The sequence below is a fragment of the Tauraco erythrolophus genome, chromosome 22 (genome assembly GCF_009769465.1).
Source record: "Tauraco erythrolophus isolate bTauEry1 chromosome 22, bTauEry1.pri, whole genome shotgun sequence".
NCBI classification, from domain to species: Eukaryota; Metazoa; Chordata; class Aves; order Musophagiformes; family Musophagidae; genus Tauraco; species Tauraco erythrolophus.
The window spans coordinates 6,936,473-6,957,869 of record NC_141486.1 but is presented as its reverse complement, the minus strand read 5'-3'; the positions used below and the strand labels follow the sequence as shown (position 1 = coordinate 6,957,869).

The following is a 21,397-nucleotide window of genomic DNA, read 5'->3' as shown; positions in this document are numbered from 1 at the left end:
AAAACCATTGCAGCAGCAGACTAGAGATAGCCTTTTCTTGGCTACCAAGATCCCCTCCTAAACAGCACGCACCAAACACAGTAGTTCCTTTCACAGTTCTGGCAAAACTCCACTACATGCGCAGCTGGGGCCAAACCGATTTTGTTTGTAACACAAGATTGGATTTGAGTCCAGCTCTCCGAAGGCAGAAGAGTAGTCCCTGCTGTAGAAGGTTAGAGCATTTAAGGCTCTCTATTTCAGCACGTTCTTGTTGATCTAGAGAAGCTGCAGTAGGGAAGAGAGCCCTAAAGTAAATGCATCTTGCGCACCTGCAACTGTTTTATTGTTTCACCTCCTTTGCCGATGACTAGACCCACTTTGGATGCCGGGATCGAAATCTCCTGAATCGTACTGTTGCCATCAACATCGTTGTGAAAACCAGGTCCGTTCCGACAGCGATCTACAATCTGCCCCAGTAGCCGTTTTGCTTGTCTTTGGAAAAGAATCGAGGGAAACAACCATTAGACAACATTTTTCCATGTGACCAAGAGACCAGGAACCATCGGAATGGGAAGCGATTGGGGAGAGGAGAAGAAGTGAAAAGATGGAGGAAATCATAGTTAGCATAATGTTTGCTTTTTTTTTTTTAACTCTTTGATGTATATTTTCCCCCTATCATGACTACTCATAAGCAGTTTGATTTTTGAAAGGGGAAGAGAGTAGGAAGAGCAGCAGCATGCTCTGACCTCTTTGGAAGTTAAGGATAATACTTGAGCTACAGCATTTGAGGTGCTTATTTTGAATGAAGACGCTCTAGGTTCTAAACTTTTCTCAACTTTTTTTTAAACACATATACAATATTTGGTAAAACTCAAGCTCTGTTCTCCCTCTTGGTCAAGACAAAAAGCACACACTGCTCTGATACTAACGCAGCACATCGGTCAACCTCTCTCCCATCAGTCACAGGAAACTGCCTTGCTCTTCTCTGCCTACTCTTACCAGCAGCACCAGAACACTGTTCTAACACAGCCTCTGCCCCAGGCAGTAGGTCCTGAAGCTACACCACGAAGCGAGGCAGGGATACTGCAACAGCAACCAGAGAAAGACTGGGTTCTTCTACTCCTGCTGCGAAGAGATACACAAAGAAGCATTTGGGAGATTAACGATCCCTTTTCTAAAACCTTTAGCATGTCAGAGGTAACCGACAGGATTTCCCTTCATCTTGAGGACTCCTAGTACCAGCACATCCCTTTCTTGCTCTTCTCCCACTACCCTTCTCAAAGTAGGTAGAAGAAAGTCACAGGTTCCCTAGTCAGTCTAAAGCAGCGTCTTCCCCTCTCTCCGCTTCCTACCAAGCCGTACCAGGCACCCTAGGAGGACTGTCTTCCCTCTGGCCGTTTGAAGTAACAGCAGAAAGTATTCCCTCGTAAGCAGACAATCCACCCAAGACAGCTCAGGGGGTGGTGATCCGAGGCTGCAGACAGATCAGAGCACTGCCTTTTCTCAACTTTCTCACAAAAAAAGGCAAAAGGTGGAATTTCTGGAAGCCCAGTTCTATTATTCTGGAAGAGTCGAAAAAGGTTTTGTTCACTGACCTTCACATTTTCCATAAAGTTCTTTTAGTGACAATAAAGAGACTACAACAGTTAATACACAACATATTTCAGATGAGAAGGGGTCATTTGGAAATTAACCCTATTAGTTTGCCACTGGATATAAGTGATGGAAACACTCCTCACAAAACCCTTCACAAAAGTCTGACATCTACATTGGTTTCCTTACTTTTTTTTTCCCTACAAGTAGGCTGAAAAAATAGTTCAAATAACCAACTTGACAAGAACTTTAGCACAAAATTAAATTAAATTTCATCTAATTCCATGTCCTCAACACCTTGTTCTTCTTCACAAATTGAGTATTCTCACTTATATTTATTTATTTATATTTTATTTAGATACAGTCTTGGACATGACTACATTTAACTGCTTATTTCAGAACCATGAAGTCTTAACTATACTTCTCCCCCATTTTCCTCCAATTGCATCTCATCAGGCATCCCAGCTTTTTAATATCTTGCTCTTGTTGTGAAATATCCTTTTCTATGGGGGGAAAAGCACTTCAATATCAGCAAGAATATACTGCCTGCCCTATAATGCGACCTTGCCAATTATATTTATTCTGGCTCACTGCTTGCAGTATTATGGTAGAATAAGGAGATTTAAGTACCCTTAGATTTCTTAGGAATGGAAGAATGATGAGTGTCTTCTCTTTAGAGAGACAGTCTTTGCGCCCATGTATTTTCACTATCAAACGCAACTCAAAGATTTTCAGATGGATTTTAAAAAACCCACCTACCCAAAGGCTGGGGAGAGAAAGAGCAGCTCCATATGTTAAGTGTGTTCCTGTAAGCCTGAGGATCCTGGATCCAGTTCCAGCAGGAGGTCCTCAAATGGTTTGTGAGAGTCTCAAACTCAGCTCCTGGGAAGGGGGAGGGAGGAAACACTGTCCCTAAAGTTTCTATAGGCCTAAAGAGTAGAGAACCCTGCCGGCTGGCCACGTGTCTCTACCATGCAGGGATCAGAATTCAAGACTTTGGTTCAGTCCTTTGCTTCTTGTTGGCAGCAATGCAGAGGCAAGCACACCCATGGGCCTCATGCTGATCTGCAACAACGCCAACACCTCCAGAGTATTCTGGAGCAGCACCAACAGGCTTTGGAGGCCTCATGCAGCCCTTCTTCAGCTGGAAGGATGGTCATCTCAATAGGAGTAGGGAAGTGAAGGGGAGAAGAGAAGTGCCCTTCAACAGCTTAGCTCAATGTCCTGGAAAGCTGCAGTCAGAAAACTGCATCCTAGGTGCCCTAAGAGCAACCTTGCCCTGCGGAGGGGAATTCCATGGAAATTTCTGCAGAGGGTTCAAACTGCAACTGGAAAAAAGCCTTTGAGGTGCACAGTTTAAAGCATCAGACCAAGAGGTTCTATGCTCCAGAGACCCTCAAGTTTCTCTAGGCCAACATTTGCTGAGTGGCTAACCAAGTAGCACCACTGACAGAGCACAGCATTAGGGAGAAGAGAGAGAAGGAGAAAGGAGAGAAAGGAAATCAGAACTCACTCAATGCTCTCTGGTGTCCCAGTGAGTACACAGGGCCTCTCAGGCATCCCACCACTGTCTACAAAGGAAACAAGAAAGAAACTTTTAATACATGGAATTAAAAAATGGCAGCTGCTTCAGTAACTCCCAAGCACTAGTGGAAGCACCTCCCCTCCCCCTGCACACAGAGCACTTTAACGAATTCAAAGACATCCAGGGTCAACATATTTTAAATTATTTGCTGGATGTCTGCATTCTTTTAAAGCCTTCTCCATCAAATAAAGGAAGGGATAAGAACTTAGATCACATTCATCAGCAGTTTCCTGTACAGCACTGTAGCACAGTGCTCCCCAAAGCAAACAGGCACTAGCACAAAGCAAACGGATGATCCCATTTTTTTGATGCAAGGCCAGTTGCACTTAGAGTTGTTGCCACCCTCCTGAAATGTCTTCTGCCATGAGCTGGTGCTGACCAGACTAACAAGAGACAAATCACACAAGCTGAGCAAAGGGTATCACCAGGAAAAAAGTCAACAGCTGCAATTTCAGCTCTACGTACAATATGGATTGTCCATTTGCAACGTACCCCTAAGTTGGTTAAAGAGAATTCTTTAATTGTTTCATTCCCCAAAACACCCAACAAACCTGTTTTCTGTGCTAGTCAGGTCAGTCCCACAACAAGCCCCCCCCACGTGTCAGCCTAGTATATTAGCTGTTAATGGTGGTAACACCTTCTGAGCATGGCAAGGCGCCTGATCTAATAGAGACAACATCCTTCAACATTAAAACCCGCTCACTCGCCATACAAAGAGGCTCTTACCTGGAGCAATTTGAATTTTGCAGCCAGACTCTGCCTGAATTCGTGAGATCTGTTCACCTCCCCTGCCGATTACTGAAACGAGTTCAACAAGCATCAGAACATACCATTTTTCCAAGTAACTGCAGAGCACCTTCCCCCTTTAACTCCGCTGCAGCTATCTATAAAGGAACAGTTTGACTCCAGGATTGCAGAAGAGGCATCCAGAACAGCATGATCAAATTTATCATAGCACAAAAACATTAAAATATCACCAAAAGTTATTCCACTTGCTTGGAAAAATAAAACAAAAAAGCCTGTCTTGCTTGAAATACATACTATGCAAGTAGTAACGCACTAGTTTTGAGTGCTGCTAGAAGAGTCATTTAAGTATATTTTGTTCAGCCTGAACCAATAAACCAGTTATTTGGGGTACTAAAAAAGGCAAATACTATTGCTTTTATTTCTTTAAAATTCATATTTTACTGCCTCTTTTCAATGGACACGCTATTTGGCTGGTCTGCACTCAGGCAGAACTGTTACATACTGAAATGCTCTCTCAACCTTAAGAGAAAACAAATACCCATTTCCTTTAACTCTTGGAGTCAGCACATCACTGTTTCACCACGACACATACTGAGGAGAGAATATGTGCCAATCACCATTCATATTCCTCCCAGACTGCAAAATGACCAAAACTGTCAAAGCAAACAGGTATGCCTGGCTCCAGATGCTTCCACAGAAGCATCTCTCAGCTGTGGGTTTGCCACTCTCCTTTATCTGCCTGGCCCTGAAGCAGGACTACATTTAACACAGAGAAGATGCACCAACAGAGCATGCAGGCTCCTCTCTCAGAGCTACAGCATCCCTCTGACATTCCCCCACCCGTGGTACCAGGACTGATAAATGAAGAGGTCTGGCAGGAGGAGAGCGAGCATTTCCTTTGCAGGAATTTGAGTTACAGTTTTAGAGCTTCTTTAGAGTTGGGACAAAACTTCACGCACTGAGGGGCAATTATCATGGCCTGTTATTTTCCTTTTTACTCTCCATATATCAAATTGGAAGAGATACATAGAGATGTAGCAGTGGAAGGCTCTACGCAGTCACTGTAGCAACACAACAGCAGGAGGTGCCATTGAAAGGAAGAGTAATGATCATCAAGGGAAAGAGAGAAATTAGGATCAAGCTTGAAGAGAACAGTATTAGGAATGCAAATCTAGGAAAAATTCTTGTCTGAGCAATGGAGGCTGGTTGTGTTTCCCTTCAGCAAATGTATGAGAGATTTAAAATTCTGTTTAACTTTCCTTCAGTCAACTCTTATTTTAACATTTAGATGTTGTTTTTCTCCCTCAACTCTCTGAGTTTTCCACACTCAAAGGAAGTAAATGTTTCAGTGAGGGGAAATAAATTCACTTTTGACTTGTTTATGTACTATGCTAGTGGGAATTTAAAGGAGAGAATCACTAAAACTCTCAGTAACCTGTACCACTCAGTCTTGTTCATATTACTGAGACATCAAACTTTTCCATGCAGTTTGCCCCCAGATTTTAAACACAGATCATCTGGTCCCCATGAAGACAGCATCAGACAAAGCTTATCCAAAGCTAGTAAGCACAAAAACTTGTAAGCATGTCAGAATAAACAGCATTCCTGCACAGAAAACACACCAAGAAACATATCAAAAACATTCAAGGTACTTACTAAATCCAACCATTTTATCAGGCACTTTGAACTCTTCCGTTATTACAGCCCTGGGGAAAAAAAAAAAAAAAAAAGGAAGAAAAAAATCAAATAGTCGTTACAAAGAACAATTTGGAAGACAACTAAGTCCCTGCCGTGGAAACGAGGCACAGCATAAGGCTTTTGCACATACAAGTAAACACTTAATCACGGTCAAAATTTCTTTTGGAAGGGACCTCTCGTGACCACCTAATTTCTCCTATGCTGGATACATTTCCAGTCTACTCTCCACTATCTTCAATGGAGATGATGGAAGAACCTTTTTGTCATTGTTGCTCCAGACAGATTTAATAGAATAACGGCAACATTTCTTTAATATTTAGCCTGGACCTTCCAAGCTGCAGTCTCTGCCCACTACTTCTGGATATGCTCCTGCCAGGAGACACTAGCCAAAGCCAATCCTGATATGAAGGGCGCCTCCAATATTCACAGATCATTGGTTGTTTTGTTGTTTTTTGTTTTTGTTTTTGTTTTTTTTTTTTTTTTTGCCTGTCTGTCCTTATTGTTCTTTCCTTGGAATTTATAAAAGCCATCTTCAATTATCTTTTGAAGTCTTAGTATCTCAAGACTTCCGTATCTACTGCTCTTTGGACTTTTTCAATGTGTCTCTGCCTCAAAACCTTGTGCCCAAAGCAATGTCCTAAGACCTAACCATAATCAAGTAGAAAGGAATTACCTTGCCTAGTTTTTTGCTTAGCCATTTTTATCTTACAGAAAACATAACACGACAAATACAGAATTTGTAAACTCCATACATTTACGTATGCATTATATACAATTTGTTCAGCAATCTCAAAAGCAAGGCAACACCTGCATAATAAGTTCAATGCAGGCTTTGTGGTGAGCTATGTTAAAACCTTTGTGTTATTGGCTTTAGATCAGCTAGGGAAGGTACAGGATATGCATTAGACTTCACCAGCTAACCTGCAGATAAAGCACTCTCCGCTGTCCTGAGGCTCACCAGCAGAGATACAAAACCAAACAGTGCCATCCACACCTGCAACAGAACAAACTCACCTGCTACAGGCAGGTTCAGAAATACAGTTGTCTTAACCTGGAATAAACCCAGCCTGTTACCAAAATGTCCTATCCTGCACCATTTGTTAACCACCCTGTGTTGGAGGAAAGGTTGCAAACGGACAAAGCAGCTAACCTAGCAGAAAACCAACCACCAAAACCACAAAGAAACCAATTCAGGCTTTTCAGCCTCATCAATTCCCTGCATGAACATCACTCCTGGCAGAAGAGAGGTGGCAGGTAGCAGCAGAGGAAACAACACTGCCCACCCTTCTCTGAGCTGGACATTAGCTTTAACCTAACCATTAAAAACTGAAGGTTCCAAGGTCTTTATGTGTATTGCTTGTCCTTTCTGCTGAGGCCCTCAGTAAATAGCTGAGTATGATGGAAATGCACTACTACTAGCCCAAAGGCGAATTCAGTTTTAGAAGTGTTCTCCCCTTCCCATTCAAAACAAACAACTCCTTAAGACCAGGATTCTAGAAGAAACCAGAATTTTACTTTTGTATTAGATGCTAAGACGTGTTCCATGACAACTCATACTTGCTTCAGTCTCCCAAAACCATCCTTGACAAAGGAGTCATCCCAGGTCACATTACACCAACAGAACTAAATAACAACAATAATATCATAAGCATCTACCTGCCTGTTTAATACCTCCAACTTTTTTCAAAATGCCAGAGCTTTTTTACTTTTTTTCCCCACCAGGGCTCGAGAAGTGAGAAGACAGAATTTATTCTGCTTGGTCCTGCAGATTTACAGGAATCAAATCCAAGTTTCACATCAACTCTTCTTTCCTCACCACAACAAATAGCCTTAAAGAGTTAGCAGAAACCCCAGCCTGGAGAAAACCTAAGCTGACAGTTTCTCCATATTCTCAACCTCTGACTTCCTAACACTACTACAGATGGTGGATCAATAAACAATTAGAATTGATCAATAAATAATAAAACATAACCCACTGCTTACCTTTGATGTACCAGGGCCCCTAACTGGTTACCTACTGTGGCAGAGAGAGAAAAAAGGAAAAAATCAAAGCATTAGCACGGATAAACTAACTTCATCCCTATAGAAAAAGAGTTCTTACCATTTCATCAAAAAAAGAAAGAAAAGCAAAACAGTAATTTAGGTTCAGTGGCTGAAATGAATGCGTTATGTGGTACAAAACAGGAGGGGATTTCTTGATCAACACACACCATAACCCAGTGTCCAGCTGAACACAGGATAGGGAATTGATCCGCGTCTCCCCATGCTGAGAGTCATGGGAGAAAATCCTGCCTGCCCAAATCCAAATCCCAGCAACTAACCTCCCCCCTTCCCAAATTAAACCCAAAGTAGTAAAAAAGGAAAAAAGGGGAGGAGAGAGAGGGGAGAGCAGAAATTTCAAGCAGATCGGTACGTATCAAAAAACAAAACTAAAAGCTGAGCAGACTCAGATTTCGCCCAGGCAAAGCGTTCAAGACCACTTGCACGTACTTCTCTCTGCGTCTCTTATCTGTGCTCCATGGAGCCCACTTACACGGAGACCTGTTAAAGGAATAGGTCTGTTAAGTAAACTCGTGGCACCCAAAATTGTGTGTGTGTTTGTTTGTTTTTTAAAAAGCCAAACACATTTTACTGAATACACACATTCCAGGCATATCTGCCAAGTTAGCTGGTGGTCCAGTTATGAGCAGCAGTTGCCTCCCCAGCTGACAGCCCTCAAACAGATTTCTCCCCCCTCAGCCCCCACAGATTAGATCTTTCTTCCAAACGTTAATGGGGAAAATATCATTAGACCAACTCATGCAAAGTGGGAACACATGCCCTGCTGGGCTTCCTACTGGACTTTGCCTGCAGCAAACCAGCTAAAAAACAGACCATTTGGTCCTAACAACCAGTTGAAAGATTATATTGCATGCCTTGAGGGCACAAGTAGCGAAACAAATGAAACCGGTCAACATGTGAGCTGTGATAATAAAGATGCTGTTTCAAACTACCTTGCAGCAACCTGCACGTTCTTTGACCTGAAATAAATCGGCAATCAGCTGGCAGGTTAGAAAGCGGGTGCATCCCGCACTCTCTAAATTCGGTAGAAAAATGCATAAAGTTTGCGGTCAAACACTTGACTCAAACAAAACAGAGTCAATACTGTATTTCTGCTGTGTGTCAATACCTTCATCATAGCCCAGGACCGAAATATCGACGATATATATTTTATTACTCTCCCCAGTTTGGTGATGAGACAACTGCTGCGTTATTGACTCCGTTACATTTGCCTTTCCATATTCTCACCCTGCATATAAAAAGCTCTAATTTGGAAACTATCAATACTGCAGTGGAAAGAGGTGGGTGATGTAATGGGGAATATTTGCTCTAGCTGATAAGCTGCTACCGCAGAGCTGAGCAAATAAGACCAAACAAATTCAGAATCTCGCCACCTTGCCCCAAACTGTGCTCAAAATATTTTTTACTATGCACAATAGGTCTGGTGCCTATTGCTGTAGTACAGGACTGCCCTTGCCAGGGACCAGGCCGCTCATTATCCCGAGATGCCAGAAAGAGTGGTCTTAACACTACAAGGCTGTATTTAAATATCCACTTCGCGTTTCAATTTACCATAACCGCTCTCTTGAAGCCTGTTCCACTGCAGCCACTGCCCACAAATTACGAGACAGATACACATCCTATAATCAACTCCTGAAGTTCACACAAGGAACAGAAGAGCCTTCATTTTGTAACACAACCCTACACTTGAAAGAGACAACTTCTTAGAAGAAAACTGTACCAGCACAAGAAATTAAATCAGTCAGGGAAATAATGCTTTACATGTATATAAAATAATATTCCCAGTCCATTCCAAGCACTATACAAACGTGGTAAGCTGTTCACCACCCTAGGCAGGTATCAACCTTACTGTATATTTATTGTACAAATTAGTTAAAAACAATTAAGCCACACTAACTTATGTGCAAGATCATTCCTTCCACATTTCACAAATAACCTCTCCAAGAGCTGAGACAGAAGGCAGATGGAAAGAACTGGGAGTGATTTACTTGAAGTCAGTTATGATTTCTCTCTTTTGGGAGGAAAACCAGAAATCATGTGGCTCCTGGTTCCAGCCACCTGAAGGTCTGTTCCTTCTCCAACATGCCCATTTTGCTCTGAAAGACAGGGACTAACAGGGAGGCAGGGCTGGGGCAGACCGCGCTTGCTGCAGTACTGAAAGCTGATGTTCTGTTCCACCATCTCCCTCTTCACGCCAGGGAGGGGGCTGAACTCTGACAAGCCACGTACATACTTCCCCCTTTTACATCTATTGAGTACAATTTAACTGTAACTGCAGTCATTTTACTGCAAATAAGGAAAAATACTGAATAAAATCAGCACTATTTCCTATTAATGGCACCTGCTGGTTGATAACTCTTCACTCTGCTTTCGGCTTCACCTTAACTGATTTCTACCTAACAGACACTCAAAATAAATGCGGATTTTTTTTTTCCACCCCATAAAACAGAGCAGTGCCTCCCACTAAATTAATGTGCATGATGGGAATATACAATCTTGTCAAGAATATCTTCATGGCTAGAATAAAATCAGAGTGACACATCTCCTAGAGAGCAATGGAACAGGGTTGCATTTCATACTTTTGAACCAAAATGAGATCATCAAATTTTAGAAAGCTACAAGGAAGACACTAGTTACCCTAATTCTTCATCATTAAATATTGCTAGGTTTTTCTTTAATTAAATGGTCCAAACCTAATAATTTTCATGTCTGCCTTCACTGCAAATCTTTATAGGCTTTTTTCCCACCCTTATTTAAAAAATGGTCATCTGTAAAGTTGAGATTTGAAGAACATTGTGACTTTGTATATTACACTAAACCTTTTGCTGAGAGATCTGGATTTTTGCCCTGGTCTTACTGCTGCTACAGATGTGTCAATGAACATCACTACTAACTTTCATCAGCAGTAAGACAGGGATAAGATTTCCTTCCACCCATTGCTATTTTCCTTGAAAACATGTTGGAGCAAAATAATAATGTATCCTTACAAGAAGATCATGTTGTGTTGGAGCCCCTTGGCTCTACTACAATCAAGTTTTCTTACACCAAGACAGGCCCTCTTCATATCTGGATGCATCACAGAAGCTTGGGGAAGGCAAAGGGTGCAGAGCAGGGTACGAGGCTTCTCCAAGGTCTCTCATCTTTGTTTCCCCAGACTCAAAGGATGCCCCAGCCTTCGGCTGCAACACTGCTGCTTAAAACTATGTATATCACTGGAAACTTCTTCAAAACAGGGCAAAGGCAGGCTAACATGCTGGTGATCAGTCTCTTTCCAGCAGACTACATCACCGCTTCCTTTGAACAAAAGGAGGCTGTTTCTCTGAGGATGATTTAGCATTAAACTTATTAAATTGTGCTGGTAATTAGAGGGACCCATTAATTAGAACGGATGCCAGGAGCAGCCACTGGCCATCAACAAGAGGGCTGGGATCAACCCTCAGCAGGGAGCTGACAAGCAAGATGCCACCAGGTCTTTCTGCAGCTCAGAGCTAACCCCATCTCTAGTGCTCACCTTCGCTGAGAAACATTAACTGCGGCAAGCTATAAATGCCAGCGATGACTTACCATGAGCAGTACAAATAAACCTGATCTCTCTGCACTAGAGCTATTTGCAGGATTACTGTAAAGTTGTTTCCAGAAAGGAGAAATAAAGCAGCCAGGGAAAAAGAGTAATAATCAGTCTCAAGCTCCATCTAACACCAACAGGCCAGGTCACCAGGGCCAAGCCCAGCAGCTCTTCGTTTTAGATGAATGTTACGTTAACGGAAGTGCAAAAAGCGCTCACACATTCTGGTTTCCAATACTATGACAAATCTATTTTTCCTGGAAATGCCATAAAAGCAGCTGAATTTGTTTCGACCAGCAGATTGTCACCCTGTCTTAAGACCACTTCCTAAGCTGACATCAATCAGCCACGCCAGCAGCTGTTTACAGAAATGGACAGGCAGAATTAGGTTTTCCTGAAAGACAGGCAGTTTTCTTGTCACCTTACTCCCTCTGGACCCAATTTTTTCAGGAGTATTAGGAACAGAAGTAATTTTTTAACAGCTACACAGGGATAAGGAAGCAGTGAGACCTGCATCCAGCCATGAGCACACAGTACACAGAGGTAAACAATGAGAAGATTTACCACCGTTTGTTTCCAAGCTACCCAGAGCAGCAGAATGTATCCACAACCCCCTGACTACAAAATTTCTAGAGCATGCGTAACAACATAAATAATCACTTCTTGACAGACATGTCTCCAAACTGCGGTGCACAGACAAGCAGAAAATGGAGAAGAGCGTGGGCATGCAATCCCGACACCCCTTGCTCACAGCTAACAGAGGAAGAACTAAAAGATCATCCAAATGGGAAGTGCTTTCCTAATCTAAGTGTCCTATTAAAAGCAACTGCCATTCCAGAGGCTCAAAGCTAAAGCTGCATTATAGTCTTTTGATGCCACTGCAGCAAGGGCAGGTAGCCTATGACTGCCGAAGGTACGGGTGATATCACAAACAAATACAGAGCAAGAAGCACTCACAGCTCCAGGAGTTCCTTTGCCAGGAGCAGTCCTGGGTTTGCAGTTAAAGAGCAGTGCAGGAGGGTTACGCGGTGAAGTGGGGAACTCGTCACACAATCGTATTTCAGTGCAGGACTTACTATTGCCATCAGAAATAAACCCCAAGACGACCAAAGCTGAAGGAAGTGATACAGCCCTTGCTCCTATCCTGACAATTCCAGTTTCTTTGTGAAATTCCAGCCCTTCAAAATATTACTTCCATCGTTTCTCTTCTCTTCTTCTAAGATCTCGCAGATCAGATTTTTGGGGACAAAAGTTATAATGTCTACAAACATATATGAAAAACGCAAGGGCAAACACGGCACTTGGAGCTACTTTAAAAACTGTTACAAACAAGGCCCAAGTGCTGAACCAGCACCCGGGGTAAGTAAACACCTGTAGGTCTTTCCATCAGCAGAACAACTGCCAATACAACACTCGAGCACGGCCACTCTGGAAGGCTCTCCCAGGAACAATACTTGCCCCATGGAGTTATCTACCACAACACAAGAAACCAGCAGTAACATGTTTATAGCCCAGACTGCAACTGTATTGACACTGTTTGTGTCAACACAAACAAGGCTCAGCAAGTAACAGGGCTCACCAGTAAAAGTTTAAGTACAAAGTCTAACTTTGTACAACCATTTCACATGTTAAAAGTTCATAAAAACCCATTTTGTCAAGAGGTCAGACTTCTCAGTTGAGTCTGACAAGTCAATGCAAGAAGGAGGCAGGACTATTGTTGTGAATGACTAGTTCCTAGAAGGCTATTTTTATTCTTTTTCACGCAGAGCCACTTCTCCAAGCCATTCACAGACACAGCTCAAAGTTGTTTCACATTCTTCAATTTTGAACACCCTGCTTGAGAGCTGAGCACCTTCCTACAGAAACCAACACACGCCAGTAATACCAGGCCTCTGGCTTCTCACAGACACAGTGATGCTCCAGCCTGACATATAAAATACTAGAGGAAATAGGAAAAGGAAGACATAGCCACAGTTTTTTTATAACCAACTGCAAGAAAAGGTGAGCTCTTTGCATCTCATACAGCAGCAGATAATACAGTTTAAATACTTCTTGTAAAGGTGCACATCATTAGATTTGTAAACAGAAAACACCTGTTCTCACATTTTTGTGGTTCTTGCCAAAGATAATAACTAGTAATTTATTTGAAAACTGTAACACTTTGTACAATATTAACTCATTATAGTTACCAGATATGGTCCACCCAGTAAATCATTCTTTGCCTGTGGCCAACGTTAAACGCTTCAGAGATTTAAGAATCCTCAAAGAATAATTATGAAAAAAGCTAAGCCTAACACAGGAAGTTTCCTTCCAACTCACATCAACTTACATAGATATCTTTTCTCCTTAAAATTCATGTACAAAGCAATCAGAACTCTTGACAGCGACTCAATTACTGTGCTTACATGGAAAGGAGCACGTGTAATACTGTCTCTATACACCGCCCACTCAGAAAATAAGGGTCATCAGGGAAGAACAGCTTTACTATGTGTATCTGGTACCTGTACACAAGCTCTAGCACAGTTCCAATAAGCACATCCTCCTCACTCCCTCCCCCAGCTACCACAGAACAAGATTTAAATTACAGAGTTTGCTAATTCCCTAAGTTAATGAACTAAGAAAGAACTGCTTCATAATTAATACTACTAATGCCTAGGAGCTCTGTGCTATCTAGATAAGACTAAAGAGCACAGGGGATCTTGTGTAAAGTTTCCATACACAGAAAGATGCATTGATTTCTGCCCTTAAAGCAGGCAACTGCCTCCACAAGATTGGCTCATCATAGCCAGCTTACCTCCATCGTCCAGGGGCCGCTTCTGCACTCCATAACCATAGACTGACGGGTCCACAAGTGTTGTAGAGTTATTCAAGTGAGGAATATCTCCAATTTTAGCAGCAATCTAAAAAAAAATGGGATAAAAGCATGATTAGCATAACTGAACCACAGCTAAACACTCTTTCTTCCAATAAGGCATTTACCCCAGTCCAGTATTCTCTCAGCTATTTACTATATAGGTGGCTTTATAACAGTTCCAAGACAGCAGTGCTTCATTTGTAAAGTAAACAATCTTCTGCTTGCCTTTAACATTTATTTAATTAAGATCGCATTCACTCAGTTTCTCTTCCTGATCACAAGCAGGTATTTACTCCCTGGAACATTACATTCAAGTTTTTCCACTCGATGGACAGCAGACAAGCTAAATCTTGCAAAGAGGACAGTTCAGACAAGCTCACTGACTTTGTCTTGGAGAAGTTGCCACCACCATAGCCATGTAGGAGGACACGTGCTTCCTCCTGTGTTCGTGCGTATCCAGATACACAGAAATGCACACTCACACATCAGTGCGGGGAGTGGAGGGAGAAGAATGTGAAAATACACAGCACAGGACAGGTTTGGGAACTCCTTGTCAAAGAGACTGGATCACCATGTCTTTACTGTGCAAAGAATAAGCCACAATAGGTGGGCAAACCATTAGCCCCGAATTAGTTTCTATTTCCTGTAGTGGTTAATACAGCACGAACATCACCAATGCTGCCTGTGCCTCTGCTTCCATCCCTTACAGAGGGGTAACAGCCATTCCCTGTCAAGCCAGGATGCAAGGAGGATAGTTAGAGGACAGAGGCAGTCAAGTATCACAGTAAGGGGACTAAGGTAAGCAAATAAACTAGGTGAGAGAGGGACCTAAACAGCACTTAATAAAAATGAAAAGGTAAGCTTGTCTCTAACGACATTTGAGAGACATCCATGCAGATGGATGCTGACAGACACGAGCTCTTTCACCTGCTGTAAGCCCACTCCAGAAACATACAGGTGCATTAGTTCAGTCCTGCATCCCTGTTCACTCCTCCTTCAGGGATGTGCAGTCTCACAGCAGCCCTTGCCTACATAAAGTACTTGGCTATAATAAGCAAGTGCAGAACAAAGTAGATAGAGAACAAATATAAAGCACGGTGTATTCTACAGTGTTTGCTTCCTTTTCCAGCAAAAAGAAAAATCATTGAAAAAGATCTTTACTGGGAGTCTGATCTCACTCTATTATGAAGGGGATTTCACCAGAGAATAAGCAACAGAAACCGAAGAAAGAGCATTTTGCACAGATGTATTTTAAATGAAGACAAGGGCAAGTGGCAAATATAACTAAAGATGTTTCTAAAATTTGAGTTTTACTGCAACAGAAAGACATTTACAGTAACTCTGGTTGTTGACACTACTGGCTGCTGCAGTGGCATAGACAACTGCCCAAGATTCAGAACCACAGGGTACTGAAAAAAAGCTATTTGAAATAATCTTTAAAAATTGAGGGCACTGCTTTTAGAGAGAGAATTGAAAACACTGTCTTCAATGCCTCGCATGAAAACGGCTCCAAGCTTTGACTATTTTCTTCTCACAGTCCATTCCCTCCTGTCCTCATCTAGAAAGCCAACAACTTTGTTGTGTCAGAAACGCCAGGTGCTAGAGAATAAAAGTCTTCCTGCAGGACCAGCACAGTGGTCATGTAGCAAAGCTTTGATGACAAGCACCTTGTATATCAACATCTCCAAAAAGTAATAAGCCCATAGAAATCCGATTCTGAAAGGACTGACACAGACTACCCCAGACTAGAGAGTGCCAGGGGATGCCTTGCTTTTTTGTTGAATGCTCCCCTGCATCCACGGTTCCAGCCCTTTGCTCACATGCTTTCCCCTTAGGTCTGAAAAGCAGAGGATTTTAACAAAGGTACAAAGAGCATGGATGTTTCCTGACTACTTCAAGGCTGAAAAATAAATTTTAGAATATAACTTCTGACAATCTGTTAACAGTTTTCACATAATAACTTACAAAAGTATACCAAAAGGAACAGTGTCAGGTATAACATACGCTGGCATGTTTTAGAACATTTCATTTTAACACGCCCTTTATGAACTCTTTCTGTTAGTAATTATTGAAATGAAAAAATCTAAGTTCTGGAAACTGCTAGCTGATAGTTTGGAGCTGAAAACACACACCACACGCTCCAGGGAAATTAAAAAATAGTCTGTGGATAGCAGGAGCTGGCCTCCAAAAGGAAGCCTGCATGAAGCGCAAAGGTGTGCAAGAACACATCTCTGGCACTAAGGCTGCCTGTTCCCAGAGCAGGAGAGCTTTGCAAACTCCCGCTTGTGCTTAGCACACAGTTACCACCCTGCCACAGAACCCTCCAAGTAAAGGGCAAAATAGAGAGAGTCAAAGCAATTTTTACATTATCAGCTTTTGGGATATTTTTTTTTTTCCCCCTCCTTTATTTAAACTCGTACCCTTATCTCTAAAGCCTCCCAGCTGCCACTGGATTACAGGCAGACAATACACCACGTCACTGCAGCAGGAAAAAATACTCTGCAAAATTAAGAGTTGAGCTTTTTAAGTTGACATAAAAAGTTAAAATGTATTTTAACTGCTATGTTCAACTTAAAATGGGACCCTCAGTCTTTACTGTAGGTTCAGCAGGGAGATAAGCAGAAAAGTTGGAACACAGCAAAAGCAAGCAGACCTAGCCCTTATCTGACTAAATGACCTTGAGTAATGTACTGCTAGCCACTACTTTTGTCCCACTGCATGTCAGTCTTCATTTTTTTCCTTTTGTTCCCCCCCCCAACCAAACACATCCATTTCAATAAGCTCTGAAATACACTTGAAAAAGGCATCACTACCACAGAGCTGTTTCTGCATATCATTTCCCCAAAATAAAGCTTTCCAACAAACATTTTAATGGACACAGCACAAACCTGAGCTGCAAGCTGCAACAGTAAAGCCAAGAAAACCAAACAAAATAACCTACAAAGCTGTGTGAGAGATACATGTTCTCCTATACCTTACACTTCTGTCCTCCTGTAACTTTAACATCCTTTAAAATTGGTGTAATACCAAAACACTTTTAAATACAAAGCTTCTTTGCTAGGCACAGCAGGACTCAAACACCAACACCTGCAGAATCCAGCTTTCAAGAGAAAGGGTCTGGCTTCTGGGAAGAACCTCTCCAGGCTGTCCTGCAAAACAGCAACTAATAAAATCACCAATTCTAGGTGTTAGCAGGATATAAAACAATAAGACACTGTCATCTGACCCTTCAGACAATTCTAGTGCTTCTGCTATTCTTCCTATTCGTCAGGCAGAATACTCGAGTTCACGTGACAGACGTTTCTCCAGAACTCTGTAGGAAGCAGTGAAACCATCCCCAGCCATTTGAGGTTCATGTCACAAGAGATTTTCTTAAATACTAGAGTGACTGTAAAGCCCTAAATCTATTTGAGAATGATCTGAAAAAGTACTCTGCAAGGCAATGAAGAAAAGTAAGTCTTAAGACCCCTCCATCCCACAGAATTTAGAAGTTAGAGCCCAATAACAGAAAAGGATTTTAAACACACAGCCTGTTGACTCTCAGTAAGTCTCAGGATATTCAACCACTTCCAAGGTACCCAAGACAGCACGCTACAGGCTTACCAAGCCACAGCCTTTCCTTTTCACAGTGTTCCCAGAAATTCAGACTGGGATAGTAGGTATGGCAGGTTACAAGAAGAATAACACGAGCCAGTGACGCACATGCATGCGTTGTACTGAAAACGAGACTGCAAGGAGAACAGGAGAGGGTAAGAACCGAGCAAGACGCTGCTTTGTCAATAAGAACAAGACTCAAGGACAGCCCGATAGAAATCCACTTTTGTCCAAAGTACAGGCAGCTCTGACTATTTTCTGGTTCCATTACTCAAAAGGGGAGCAAACCTCCTCTCTCTCCCCCCACACCCCAAAATGCCACGGAAGAAAAGCCACTTCAATGGACAGATCAGTCACCGCCTATGACTCATAGACTAATCCACTCACTTGAGATGTGGTGCAGAAGATGCAGGACAGACCATCTCGAAGCCTCAGCATTCACTTGAAAAAGTATTTTTTTGATACACCTCAAATATTTAAAAGTCCACAAAAACTCCAAGCAAGTCTGGCACAACCATCCAAAGCAACGTACAAGTCCTTTCTTTCAAAGGCATTCCAGATTTCTCACTCTTATATCGTCTCACATCCCAGTGACTTTGAGGAATGCAGTTACTGTCATTGATCAGTGATCATCTTCCCTGTCCTGAATTACTCAGTTTTATTAATAACCACACACTGTATTCTACAGCCTGATCTTAGTGTTACAGTTCTCACGAGAAGTGAATTTAGTACATCTGACTACCAGCCTTAAGTGTAAGATCAAATTCTGACAGAGTTCAAACGTCAAGCCAGGGATGCCATACCAACCCACGACACCAGAACTATGACTGAATGTTTTCCCTCTGCTCCCTCATCCCCTTAAAGAGAAAGCAACACTCAGAAAAGGCTATGGCACTGGCCAGAAACAGTACACAAGCTGACATCTACGTACCAGATTGGCATCTTTCAGGCAAACACCTTAAGCACACTCAGTGAAAGCTCTGCCATCACCTCCAGGCAAGTGTTAGGTGTAACTGCCTTTACATCCCACCCGCTTCTCAGCCAGGAAGTTCCATCATGGATTACTTGGGCGGTGAGGTAAATATCCATCCACTGAGCAATTATTCACGTTTGGTAACAAGTCACTAGCAACAATTTAGTCCCACCATTCTGTGCAGAAGACAATTGATTCCCTTACAAAGCCTCTACGGAACCAGATTAAATCACGAACTTTTGCATGGGGGGAAATATTTCAGCACTTGCCAACAACTCTTTTCATCCCACAAATACTACTAAAAAAACCAAACCAAAATCACATTCAACAGGCAGTATGCAACTCACTGCACAGAAATGCAGGCTGCTGCACTCCCTGGAACACGTGCAGAGCGCGCATTTCTCAACACACTTGTCTCCAGCGTGAAGACAGCAGGAAGACTGCTACGCTGCAGCACCTGACCTGAAGTTGGCAGCTTGGAAGATTTTGAAATCTTCCAGTTCAGACTAACTCAAGTCACAGGGTCAAGGAAACCCAACACATTCCTTCAGGTTTAAGGAACTTACAAACAGCAAAATCAGAGTAAGTGAGCACAGCCAGGTTACAGAACTATTTAATATTCCATCTCCTTCACACGTGCATCGGAGGCCCCCTTACACACCCTACAAACATGACGACAGCAACCACACAACACTGATTCAAACCAATTTTCAGTTAGCGCTGTGTTTTAGCCTAATGCCATCCCAGGCATCCCACTTTCACATTTAACCTATTACTGATCAGGTGAGTAGTACACAGCGTGGCATTTTCAACATATTCACAAAACAGTTTCAACAAGGTGCAACTGAGCAGCAAACAGTTACTTTCTGCTACATAAACAGATTATTCAGATTATTCGGTTGCTAGCAGGCAAAAACATTATTGGACATTCAACGAGATGTTTTTGCAACAAGAGGCTTTTGGTACAGACGACGAGGTCAAGACAAAGACAGCTGCAACACCTCTCAACTTAACTCCATAAAGAAGACAACCCTGGGCTAACGACAAAGCGTTCAGACATCACACATCATCAAGGCCAGAGCACTTTAATAGGCAATGAAAAAATCGACGCGTGGCCTCACCCAGGATGCAGCTAACACGCAACGTGCCTACTGCAACACTTATGCTGAGAAAGAAATCAACAACCAACGAGCAGATGAGCTCGTGATCTCCTCTGGGAAGGTGCAGGGTGTTCGTCTATAACAGAAGACGACCGCACAGAACGCAGACTTGCTGCCGTACTGATTCACAAATGAACTGCGAGCGACGTAAGCCACTTAAATTCCACTAGAGCAGTCGCTTGGAGGGTCTTAGGGTCCAGCTTAGTTTCTTCACAAGCTTCTCAGTGAAATGAGAAAAGCAAGTCTGGGCAACAGAAGGAGTTTCTCCCACCTGGCCTGTAACACTGGAAAGAACAAAGTCAGGGTCTTTCTGCGCCAGCTGGGCTGTGGTTCTGGTATTTAGCTGGATTACACCTCATCAAGGTGCAGTTACTAAGCACGAGTAAGGTGCAACCTGTTCAGAGACGGAATAAACACCTGCAACAGACATGGAAGAAGAGATGCGATGAACAGCCACAAAATCTGCACTGTGAGCAGCAGCTTCTTGTTTCCACAAACCGAGGAGCACACAAATATTTGGAAAACGTGGTACTGAAGACAAGAGCGTCGATTTGTACAGGCCTGGGCGCTTTCACTGAAAGTTTCCATTTTAGCAGCGTGTAAGCTCAGAGATTCCTTTGGGGAGCACTTGACTCCCCTGTCTCTGTCCCTCCCAGCAGTGCACGCAAAGCTCCCCCTCTGTCAGGGCTTCTACTGATCAGCCTAACGCACAATTAAAGACTCGTTTGAAAAACGAACTCGCGTGAAGCCCACACCCACCCGCTGCAAATCGCAAAACTACAGCTTGGCAGCCGACAGCTCCCGCAGGCTGCACACCGCCTCCTTCCCCCACGACAGCGCTTCTGCCCTGTCGCGACCCGCGCCGGTGAGAACTGTCAGCGAGCCCCGCCGCCGCCCCCACCTCTCCCCCGGCCCGCTGCTCTCCCCGGCGCCGCCGCCCCCGCAGGAGACAGCCCCACGTCTCCCGAAACGGGCCGCCGGCTCCGGCTTTCCGGAAGAGGGGCAGCGGAGCCGCGGGCCTGCCCCTCACGGCGGCCCCGCCTCAGCCCCGCGGCCTAGCGGCGCCCCGCGGCCTCCTCCCGCCCGCCCCCCGCCCGCCAGCCGGCGCCTACCTGCCGGACCCGGTGCAGAGCGTCGACGAACCCCTCGGGCTTGATCCCCACGGGCGCTGCGCTCTGCCCCTGCGCCAGCTCCGCCATGACACGCGCCCCGCGCCCGCCCGCCGCCGCCGCGCCGTCCCGCCGCTCCGCCCGGGGACCCGCACCCGGAAAAGGAAAGAGCCCCCCGCTTCCGCCGGAAGTGGGCCGGGGGGAGGGGGGGCGTGAGCGCCGCGGCGAGGGCGGGGCCGGGCGGGGCCGGGGCGGGGGGGGCTCGCGCCGCACGTCACGGCCGCTCATGTGCCGGAGGGGCGGGGGGGGCTCAGGGCGGGGCGAGCTCCGGCCCCGCCCCACGGGACTCGCCACCGGCCACCGGTCGCCCACGGGAGTGGGGGCGGTGAGGGCGGGGGGGTCGCCCGGGAGCCGCACTGTCCGCGGCGGGAGCGGGACGACGAGCGCCGCGCCTGCCCGGCGGTGCCGTGCCGGGCCGG

At 44.1% G+C, this 21,397-nt stretch overlaps 1 protein-coding gene across 1 annotated transcript in view; it reads right to left on the bottom strand.

The window, feature by feature from the left end:
- The window catches only part of FUBP3 (far upstream element binding protein 3), a 40,469-nt gene extending 19,461 nt beyond the window's left edge, over positions 1-21,008 (bottom strand). Inside the window, exons 1-8 of the mRNA XM_086624979.1 lie at positions 20,922-21,008; positions 14,023-14,128; positions 8,093-8,143; positions 7,586-7,619; positions 5,561-5,610; positions 3,884-3,955; positions 3,086-3,143; positions 309-471 (exon numbers count right to left, since the gene is read on the bottom strand). Of these exons, the coding sequence (XP_086481105.1) occupies positions 309-471; positions 3,086-3,143; positions 3,884-3,955; positions 5,561-5,610; positions 7,586-7,619; positions 8,093-8,143; positions 14,023-14,128; positions 20,922-21,008 (621 nt within the window). The remainder of the gene's footprint in view (positions 1-308; positions 472-3,085; positions 3,144-3,883; positions 3,956-5,560; positions 5,611-7,585; positions 7,620-8,092; positions 8,144-14,022; positions 14,129-20,921) is intronic.
- Between the last annotated feature and the right edge of the window lie 389 nt (positions 21,009-21,397).